Genomic DNA, 11,696 nt, shown 5'->3' on the forward strand with positions numbered 1-11,696 from the left:
ACAAAATAATTCTAATTAATTAAAGTAAAAAAATATTATTAACTAATAAAATGTCACTAGTTAGGGAATTGAAATTAATATATCAGGCTATTATCTTGTGCCAAATTGCGAAAACACATGAATGGTCCAAAATAAGTGCTTATCTAACACATTACTGTAAGTCGATGGATTTGCCGAATCTAATTTTGATACTTCAAATAGTGTGCTCTATCTAATATTTACATATTTACATAGCATGTAAAGGCAAAACTATGTCGAATATAACCCAAAATCTACTTCTCTCTCTGCCAAAACTCCAAGAATGGATTTTTTCTTTTTAATCATATTTAACCTAAATCTAAAGTTTGGTGCAAATATGAAACCAAAGTATTGCTAGATGAAATGACCAAATTACCGCTGATATTAATTAATTGGTTCCAAATTTTATATTATATTATGTTCTATCATTTTAAACCATTTCCTAAACAATGGTGCAAAAATGGTTTGATTTAGCCTTTCTTTTACTAAAATTGTCCCTATCAAATTTGCAGCCCATATTTGAATATGTTTTTTGCCACATCACCACCAAATTTTTATATCATTGATCTTTCATTTCAAGACCTTTCAAATGACATCTGAAATGTGAAAATCAGACTAAAGGATTGAGGGATATCATGTTCACAAATTTGATGTGAAAAATGACCTTTTAAGCCAATCTTGAGGCACCACGTGGTGCCTTTTTGAGGTGACTCAGCAGGCCTCTGTGGTACCAAGGGGGTTCCCTAAAAATAGGCCATTCCCCACCCTTTCTTAGTAACTTAAAGGGAAGGGGGACTCAAGCTGGTGAATTGGGACAGGGGAGGAAAGAGAAATGGTGATTAACCTTAGTCCCCCAATAATGATTCAATTGCCAAAATGGTGCACGAAATACCATTCAGAGTTAAAAAGGTTAATTGGACATCCCTATTTCGCCATATAACCATCCCTTTGAAGATGCCTCTAAGTAAAAGAAAAAGACATCAAGCTGCATTAAAAAACCTAGCTTGTGCTGTCAAAAATGAGACCTAGGCTCATTAAAAATCCAGCATATTTACATTATTTTATTAAAATTGATGTTAAAGATAGCAATTTTGATCCTTTCTTAGTTTGTTGTGACTCTTCCCTATGCAGCAATTTTAGGATACACAGTAGTTGCACATTTAGTGCACCATACCTTGATCTACCTGGCCAAGCCAACCACTAGAGGGAAGTGAATATGAAGGACTGGAAGCAGTTCGACCCAGCAGTATCTCCAGTGCAGAGAAGGGGCAGAAGGCAGGGACTGCTCATGAAAAAGCCAATCCAATTACTACTACCTAATTACCTATAGCAATGACTAATTTGTTTTCAGTTGTAAAGTTAGTTTGGTTTCTACTATATATGTCAGCTAATGAGATCCAAACCAGCCAGCTCTCCACTAATTGGGTTGGAAACCTCTGTAACTGAAATTGTATAATCATCAGGATTTTGCCACCACTACAATAACCCAATAATCATGTTTGCTATGTAAAACATAAAAGTTCTGAGGCAAGGTAAGGAAGACATCAAAATACATAGCAAATCTTTGCAACAAGCAAAGTTGCAATACACAGTACCTACTGTCAACATGGGTAGCATTTTCAGAGGATTGTTTAACATCTCTGTGAGTTCAAAGCAAGCGAAGCTCCACCATCTTTCCCATCTTAAGAAGTTCAAAGGTGCAGAAATCTCCTACCTTGAAGCCATTTGCAACTGAGATTTTACGCCAAGAACCACATATACCAACCCTGCCACTGCCATTCCTGTGCTTTAGTTTCATCTGCCATGAAATGCCCTTTCGATCTGTGAGAGTCAACTCACAGCTTTCCTTAAGATCATTGGATCTCGTGAAGGACCCAGGAACATACTGTAGGGTCATCCAACAAGAACACTCTTTAATTCTTTTTGAGAGAGAGAGAGAGAGGGAGAATAAATATAAATTCTTACCCTCCATCAAATATATATATATATATATATATAAACTCTTACCAAACAAGACTGATCTAGGATAGAGGGCCTGATAGAAATTGTAAAGCAAGGTTTTCTGGGCTGAACATCCTTCATGTCATAATCCAACACAGTAACATCAAATACCATAGCACCATCGTGTCTGAAACCAAGGCAAAAAGGCAAAGTTAAAACAAACCCCAAAGTAAAGCTAATACTAGAAACTATTTTTCTTTTAGAAATCCAAGTAAATAAGTTTTGCTTGATAACTTCTTTTAAGATTTTTGAAAGACAAGTTGATAAAAATCATCCACCAAAGAGAAACATTTCCCCGGATTATTAGGGGAAACAACCCTTGGGAAATAAGTAACATTCCCATGAGTTGAAAGGGTTTTCAAATTTTCAGGCTTCAAGTTCAGGAACTTATAAAGCAATAGAGTATCCATGCACGAACATCTTTCCGGAGCTAATGAGCCTGAAAATGCAGATGTCTTCTTCCTTCAAGAGATTTGCAGCTGAAAACTCAAGCCAGCCAGCTACTATGTCAACTCCACAATACAACCTACTTTTCAGTTTCACTGGCCATGCCCTTCCTTTTTGATCTTTGAGCACCCCTTCAGATATTTTTCCTTTCAGACCACAAAATGTCGCAAAGCTCTTCGGAATATGCTGCACCATAAAACACCATCACCTTGACTAACATAACAAAGATACAGCCACCCACCCCCACCCAGAGTAAATTTAGCAAGAAACAGAGCATAATGAATTAACCAATGACCAAGCTCAAAAGTATCTTCAAGTTACAGGATGAAGGCACCTAGATCTTACCACATCAGCAGAGAATTCTATAAACAATAAAATTTCCACTGGTAGAGAGATTTCTAATTCATATCTCAAAAATTCATGCTCAAAGATCAAAATGGCCATCACAAACTGTAGTCCTAATGTAACAATGGGATACTTCTTTTCTTTTTGAAATAATAAATTGTATAGCATCACACAATTGATGAGTTAACAAGGATAGTTGTCAAGGTGTTGCCTAGGAATCCAAGCACCTTCTTGGGTCCAGGGCAATAACATGCCTTGTTTGATGCAAGAGAGGCAACTGCCTTGGATGCCTAGGCGTAGCCTTGATCACTTTGGCGATGATCTGTGGCCTCATGACGGCATGCCTTATATTATATCAGTTTCTTGACACTTCACGAGTTTACATTGATATGTTTATTGCTTTTTTTTTATATGAATATGCTTATATTATATCTTATGCTTTGTTTATATAGGTTGGTTTTCTCATATTAGGTCCTTGCTAGCATAATTAAATCTTATTGCATCGATATGGTTTCTATGTTGCATATAACCATAATTAAATAAACTTATCATTGCTATACTACATATGCTGCAGGCTTAGGGAGCCTAGGCGACACCTAGGCACCCCCCCTCCCAAAAATGCCTTGGGTTGCCCACTCTCAAAGATAGTAGTTGTTTCCTTTAAATTCTTCCATTTTTTTATAGGATCTATTCTACTTCTCAACTGAAGCCAAAATACAACTTTTTAAATATTCACAAATATTAGTTTTTCTTACTGATAAATTCATTTATACCAATACAGATGGATGAAATAAGAAGGGATACACACTTCACAAATTATGGGGTGTCAAACCTAGATGAGACTGCCCCTCATTTCAACAATAGCCACCAACCTGAAGAACATGCTGTCTCTCCAAAACAAACCACCCCCCCCCCCAAAAAAAAAAAAAAGAGTTTATGAATCAGTTAATTCATACAAGATTGGAGGCAGTTTGGATAGGAATGTGTTTGTTTCTAATTAATATCAATTATTAAAAAGAAAGGAAAAAAGTACAATAACAAATGCTAAATCCACCAAAGAAGTAGAAGTCGGACTCTAATTGGGTACGACCCAACAAGCATGAGTTCCTTGTCCAAACCTTCTCTACATAATTAACATACAAAACTTCTTTAAAAATAAGCTCAACCACAGATTGGGAAATGGATAATAAAACAATGTTGAAGGTCTCATACCATGTCACCCTTCTCTACAAAATGTTTTGAAAATGAATGATTAATAAAAAATTAGTAAACAGTGAGAGAGAGAGAGAGAGAAAGATTAACTCTCACCAGAACAGATTTGTTAAGGTTATGTTTCTCAAGATGAATCACAAAAAAAGGATGCATGGGTTCCGTCTGATAAGCCTGTCGATATTGTCTTCCACACATATTAGCATCCAACACCATAACATCTAAACAAATACCACCTTTATGTCTGAACCAAAATAAAAAAAGCCAAGTCAATACAAGCGTCTGCCAAGGAAAATATTAGTTGCAAGAAAACCAAAATCATCTACATATATCAGAGGACCAATAAGTCCATGGAAACACATTTTCCTGGAACAAATGAGCTTGAAGATGCAGACATCCTCTTCCTTCAAGCAATTTGAAGTTGCAAACGCACGCCAGCCACGTCCTATAGAAATTCGTCCATCGGCTTTCGAGAAGATTAGATTCACTGGCCATGTCCTTCCCTTTGGATCTCTGAGGACTGCCTTGCAGTTTTTTCCACTCAAACCATTGGACCTCACAAAGTCTCTTGGAATTATCTGTGACATATCACAACAATGTCACGTATCATACTGCAACAAACACACAAAGACATAGAGGTGAGGGGGGTGGGGTGGGGTGGGGTGGGGGTGGGGGTGGTGGGGGGGGGGGGGGGGGGGGGGAGAGATACCATCGTCGCATATTTCACGTGAAATCGCCTCAGTAGAACAACAAAAGAAGTATGCTTGGTCTGGGAAGAGGTAGCATATGCTTTAGCTGCCTTTTGTCCTTCAAAATGAGCCATGAAAAGTTACCTTACATGAATCATAAATAATGAAAAACAACTGAGAGATTGTAAACAGACCGCGATATATGGACACACCATTAATATTTTCCACAACTAAGGATTTATTGTCTCTTCTTTCAGCTTTCTCCAATGCCTCATCTTCTTTTTTGATATCAAATGTTGGATACACTTTCTCACAGGCACTAGGGTTAAACACCATAGTGTCGAACACCAAACCACCTTCATGTCTAAAGACCATGAAATCCCCAACAAAAAGATCATGGTCTCAAGCAAACTCTCCCCAACCCTCCTGAAAACGAAATCCCTTGACCTTCACATGCCAGGATTTCCCACGATGACTGTGGCTCTTCAATATAGCTTCTCCTTCCTCACCATTCTCACCAATGAGGTGCTTGAGAAATGCATAAGGAATTGCCTGCAACAAGTTTAGTGGCATTGCTTGCATACATAAATGTAGCGTGTACTATAACATACTACCATAAAAGGGGAAGGGGAGGGGGAGAGAGAGAGAGAGAGAAGAGAAGAGATCTAGACTCACAATTTCTTGAAATGAACCAGGTAGTATAGGCTTGAAGAAGCATGGTTTCCTCTGAGTCATTCTTGTAATCACCATTCTGAGGAAGAATTCATCCTAGTCAGTTCTTTTTGAACACTCCAATTTCTGTTTCATTTATAAGGGGTGTTCGGTGCTAAACTTGCAAATCTTCCCTTTGGAAGGTCATCTAGGTTGCAGCATTTAATTGTACTGGATAATTCATAACTCTCGCCATTAAACAGTTGAATTGAACTCAATTCAATTAAGCTTTGTTCTAAACTAAATGGGGTCATCTAAATAGACTATGTTTTATAGAAATGAAAACCTAAAACGATGTAGGAAATGAATGGAAACCGCAAACAAATAAACAATCACATAATGAAACACAAAGATTTATGTGGTTTGGCAAGATTCCCTACATCCACAATGAGAGGAGATCTATTCATTATCAACGGAGAATAGGGTTACAGCAGCCCGTCTTCACACCTCTCTCAAATTACAAAGAGTGAACCATCGCTATAAATTTATGCTGAAAGCTACATTGGCTAACATTACCGAATTCCCATGTGGCCTTAAGAAATTTCCTCAACACCCGCCATGGACCCATTAGTTCGTCTACTCCCCAGTAACGAAGATAACACAAAATATGGGCTGAATCCTCCAGGCCAACGCCCTTCAGGCCCTACGGCATCTTAATGCCCTTTAGAATCAACCCAGAAATCCATGTGACAGAATACAAGACATCGTACTCCCAACATGTTTTACTATTCAACTCTTTTTAAAGTCATGCTAGATGCAACCCAAAGCCATCCATATCTTTTCTCACTACTATATTTCGAAACTCACTCTTGACTATCCTTTGGTCTGTTACCCCCAATGATCCGTTATCATATCACTCCAAACCAGTAGGCTCAATGGCCTCGTTATCAGTGCCACTGCAGTCCCAACTCAAAAATAGAATTTTTATTCACCCCATCCAGAAGAGGCTCAATGTGAATCACTTGTGGCCATGTTTATTACTTGATCAGAACTGGCAGACTGCCATGGGTGGGCCAATGCAAGAATAATGATGTTTTTAAATTGAGAACAAGGTCACTAGGTAAAATAATTCTTCTTCGTGCACGTAAAAAATTAAAATGCACCCAAAAAAGAAATTAAGTCATGAACATGATAACAAACAAAATCAACTAAATTGCAACTGCAAAAAAGCAAAATGATGTGGAATTGTATATTATCAACATCTTATTAAGGGGACCAAGATGCACAAAGTCCTATAATTCACACATAATATTGTCCAACTAGGTCCCCAACCCTTTTCATCAGATGGAAAGTTTGTACAACTGTATGAAAGGAATTCAGAAGAAAGCAACTGTTATTACATTAAGAACACATATATACGATCCACTAAGCTTGAGGATTCTCCGTTTTTTCCCTCACATTATTTACAGATCATCAAAATTATTCTTAATACAATTGTACACAATAGTCCCGTTCACTGGTTACAATAATAAAAGCCAATGTTTCCTGACCCTAAAAATAAGATCAAAGATGTCGCTAAAACAGTTTTACCGGTAATAACTACACAAACACCAACTATTATTTCACTGTCAAGTTTTAAGTGATTTGAAACAGTTCTAAGGATCTGATTTCCTGCACATTTACTAAAATTCATTTGATACATTGGAGAAAGAATGATGCTGTAGACCACATCAATCCAATAAGTCAAGCACCTGAGAAGCTTCTCTTCGAGAAATTTCCAGGGCCAGACTGCCGGACTCTACGCAACTATCCTACAGCAAGGACAGAGTATCATTATAGTTCGTTGGGACATCAGATTATCATTTCCCATTTAGAATCCTTGTTCAATATAGTCTAGTTTAGGTTTGCAACATTTTAAAATGTGGTTTTGTTGATGATTAATGGTAAAAAGAAGCTAGTAACAGCAAGAAAACTAAGTAGGAATAGACTATTACCTAGACATACAAGTAATTTAGATTGTGAGGTGATCATAGTATCTGAACTCCACAGACAAGGCAAACTTAAAGCAAGTCAAAACTAAGTATCTGAGTGCATTGAATCAAGATATCCTCATAGTTGAAACCAATAAGCAAGGCAAAACTTACCTTTCTGAATGCAAAACTCAGATTAACAAATTTGTATAACAGAAATGTTCAAACCCACAATCAAATCAAACTAATTTACAAATCTAACTTCAAAGCTAAAAGAAATGCTTTCAAAGCCAAATTGTCCACTAAGGTTAAAGCTTTTTGTCCAATCGGTTATCTTCCCAGAAACTTTTAAACCCACAATCAAATCAAACTAATTTAACAAATCTAACTTTAAATAACTTCGATGGTTTTAGATTTATCAGATGTAAACTTGCAATCACTTCAGAGAAACTAAAGCAGGACAAGTAAAAAAAAGAGAGAAGAAAGGTTACCAGCACAAACGAAGGGAGAGTAAAGTCCTCTGGTTGGAACTTGAAACAGAGTTGTTTCTACAACATAAACAGGAAGAAAGGAAAACTCAAAGACTTTTAGCTCATATTCTGAATATTTTCTGGCAAATGTAGCTCATTCTTTTTTCTAAACGCAAATGTAGCTCATTCATATCGAACAGTACCCTTCTGTGTCCCTTTCTAGTCATGAAAGCTGGAATCCTACTTCCTAACCCCATTAAGTGAAGATGAAAACCGCGAGTTTCAGCTGAATCGTGGCAAAGCTTCCGAAGTCCCATCAATTGATTCAATCCGTTCTCTCTCTCTCTCTCTCTCTCTCTCTCTCTCTCCCCTATGCCAAATTTATTTCGTTGCAGACGCCAGATATGTTTTGAGGGAAAAAAGATTTTGATTGCACTTTGATTGACATGGCAATTTAAATTTAAGAGTATAATCTGGAATCTGGACTCTGGACTCTGGACTCACCATCAGCCGGGATTTTTTTTTTTTTGTTTTTTCTTGCCAAGGTAGACCCATCACAGGTCCCCAGGGGAAGTGGGCGCCATTGAGGCCCAAGGGGTGAGGGCTGGGGAGTGGGTGGGGGTAGGGGTGTCAAACAGTCGGGCAGGTCAGTCTCAGTCAGGCCTAACTTGGCTCGGCCAATTTCTAGGACTGCACTATGAATTTCGGTTTAACTAAAAAGGCCTAGGGCATAATATGATTGATAATCAGGCCGACTGATTGTGGGTTCTAATCGGGTTACCATAAACGGGCCTTAAACGGGCTACAGACCTGTTTAACTTTAAACGGGTCATTTTTAAAATTGGTCTCTTAAATGGATTGAAGTGGAATACCAACAAAATGATACCATAAATCTCAAAATGGAGTTAAAGATTGCTTAGTTTACTCTAATTTTCTTAAGACTATTGGGATTCTAAAATCATCTTCTAGACAACCTGAAAATTGGGGTTTAGAATCTCAAAGTTGTAGAGGATGTATGCATAGTATCTCCATCTTCCACCTCTAAAATTGAGATGAGCCACTATCTTTGTCATAACTCATAATAGTTTAGATTTGGGCATTTTACATTTTTTAGTGTTAGTAATTTAGTAACTCTAGTTTATGGGTAGTAACATAGTTTGGGCAAAATAGGGATTTCGATTAGAAATAAAGGGAGTCGGGCTAGTTATCAGTCAAGCCGTCGGGCACCGACGGGCTTGAGGGTTGCACCATGAACGCCCTTTTAATAAATAGACTGGGCCCAAGTCAAGCCTGACACATTTATTAAATGAGCCAAGCCGGGCCTAGAATCGACACCCCTAGGTGGACAAACTAGTGCACTTTCAAGAGGAGTTGATCCATTGACCAACTCTCAACACGCTTTTAAGTGAGTAGTGTCAAACTGCCAAGCTATTGCCCAGATGTGCCATCCAACTTTGACAACTTATCGTCTGTCCTTTTCTATCATGATGCAATTCCTCATTAATCCATGCACGGTCTTGAATGGAGAAATAACGCTACCATGCTAGCGCAAGCACACACCAGCATGAGGGTCAATAGGAGGGAGTGTGGGAGCATCTTCAACACATGGTGGGGGGCAACACAGTCTTTCCACACGTTTTTGTGCCTAGAAATAAGGGAATGCAAATGGGTAGCATTCTTTTTACCATCTTGAAATTATAGAATTTATTTTGGAGAAAATGACCATGCCCACTTGCATATCTCTATGCCTAGACACAAACAAGCACGAAAAGATGGTGTTGCCTCCTAGTTTAGATGCCTTCACAAGGCCACCCACTGGCATGCACACAGGTGCAATAGCCACACAAATGGACCCCTCTTGCCTTTTTTTTTTTTTCTATATTAAAGAACGGAATTTTTTCAATGCTTCATTTACCATAGGTCTAGTTTTCACAATGGGCATCGGTACCTTCGCATAACCAAGCATGGTTTTAAGAATCAATATTGGATCGGTCAAATAAGTCGAAAGTATATCAGTACAATTGTACAGATCAAAGGAAAAAAACAACAACAACAACAACAACAACAACAAAAAAAAAAAAAAAAAAAAAACAAAAACAAAAACAAAAACAAAAAACAAAAACAAAAACAAAAATAACAAAAACAGAAATAATCAATTTTAAATAAAAATATAGGTAAAATCGTTTGATCCCAACTAATATGAGCTAATCTGGATTAATATCGATAGAGAACGACATAGTGCCTAATACTATGAACTTAAACCATGTGGCCAAAAGGAGAGGTAGTTTCGACCCCAAACAAAGGGTAAAAGTTAATGTTGGGACTGAAGTCCCATCACACGTCCACATCACCGATGGTGAAGGGATTTTTCTGCACTATGATGAAGGAAAATTTTTACCTTTACCATGTGACAAATATTGTCAGGATTGGAATTTAACAAACAAACATGATACTTTCTAATCTATTTGTTCATCAAATTTCAAGCCATAAAACTTTTCATGTAGAAGAAATATGTCTATGAGAGTCCTCCCTAGTTAAAGTGACTAGAAAACCCACTCCTTAGTGGAAGTAATACCAAATAAATGAGAATACAGGACTAATCCCAATGGTTTAATCACTTGAAATAATACAACCATGAACCATGCACTACAGGAGAGCTTAATACACAGATCAAATTATGAACATTTGGAGAGGCTGAGTTGTGTCACTTGCCACTCTTAACTTGATTTACACACACCTATCACCATCTTTTTTTAGTAGAAACCTATCACCATCATTTATAAGAAAATCATTAGATATCAAAAAAAAAATCTAGTTTTTCATACTACTGCTTAGGTGATTGCCTTAGATCATATAGATTCTTTATAAGTTTACCTTATGTTCTTGTCAAAAAACACCATCATCTTTAGGTTGTTTAATGTAATTTTTCTCTCTTAAATCTACAATTAAAAATGCAGCATTTACATCAATTTGATATATAACAAGTTTATATATTTATATATGGATGCCTTGCCAACCAACACTCCAAACTTTGCCTAATGCGTTTTGTTTATTTTCTTAATTAATGGGTATTTAAAAAATAAAAATAAACCACTCTTGTAGTAATAATTCTTGCAATCGGAGAGAATATATCAAAGTAATTCATATTCTTTTTTCGTCTAAAGCCTTTAACTACGAATCTTGCTTTAAAGTTATCAAGTGATCCATTTAGTTTCAACTTCTTCCTAAAGATCCACTTAGTATCTAAAAGAGAATCAACTGAATCCCAAGTGTGATTAACTATTATCGAATCTCATTAACTCTCAATAGCTTATTTCCAAAAAATAACATCAAGAGATGTAACTATTGGATAATATAAATATATATATATATGTGTGTGTGTGTGTGTGTGTGTGTGTGCAAGAGTGCGCGTGCGAGAGAGAGAGAGAGAGAGAGAGAGAGGATGCTACCTAATCGCACACTCCTCCACCCAGACATAGGGGGCACATTAGGGGTGTCAATCTGTTGGTCTGGCTCGGTTTTAGTCCGGGTTGAGTCGGTTGCGGTGTGGGAAAGTTGAAACCGAAACCAAACCAATAAGGAAATTCCAGTTTCGGTTTCAGTGCGGTTTGGTTTCGGTTTGTCTTCGGTCTCTTAAATCGATTTGTAACTGGGTTGGTTTTGGTTTTTGGTCCAGTTTGGATTCGACTTTCCATACAAATGTTTACAAAACTATGCAAATTTTGATTTTTTTAATGAATTTTGGAGTGTTTCGGTTTCTTACCGATTTGGTTTTGGTTTCGGTCCGGGTTTTGAGCCGGTTTCGGTTTGGTTTCGGGTTCATCCGGTTTTCGATACGGTTCGGTTTGGTTTTGGGGTTGCAATACTCCAAACCGAACCGACCCAATAAGGCTTCG

The 11,696-nt window shown here is 37.4% G+C and overlaps 1 protein-coding gene across 1 annotated transcript; it reads right to left on the reverse strand.

Annotated features, from left to right (window-relative positions):
* Nucleotides 1–1,409: 1,409 nt before the first annotated feature.
* LOC122075949 (putative B3 domain-containing protein REM15) lies at nucleotides 1,410–8,231 on the reverse strand. Its single transcript, XM_042641179.1, has 10 exons — nucleotides 8,004–8,231; nucleotides 7,822–7,878; nucleotides 5,385–5,460; nucleotides 4,904–5,261; nucleotides 4,730–4,827; nucleotides 4,381–4,598; nucleotides 4,120–4,264; nucleotides 2,438–2,652; nucleotides 2,026–2,146; nucleotides 1,410–1,903 (listed from the first exon to the last, which is right to left on the reverse strand). Exons 4-10 carry the CDS (start codon nucleotides 5,082–5,084, stop codon nucleotides 1,667–1,669), a joined length of 1,215 nt encoding a protein of 404 aa, XP_042497113.1. The 5' UTR covers nucleotides 5,085–5,261; nucleotides 5,385–5,460; nucleotides 7,822–7,878; nucleotides 8,004–8,231; the 3' UTR covers nucleotides 1,410–1,666.
* Between the last annotated feature and the right edge of the window lie 3,465 nt (nucleotides 8,232–11,696).

Source organism: Macadamia integrifolia, chromosome 4 (genome assembly GCF_013358625.1).
Source record: "Macadamia integrifolia cultivar HAES 741 chromosome 4, SCU_Mint_v3, whole genome shotgun sequence".
Classification (NCBI taxonomy): domain Eukaryota; kingdom Viridiplantae; phylum Streptophyta; class Magnoliopsida; order Proteales; family Proteaceae; genus Macadamia; species Macadamia integrifolia.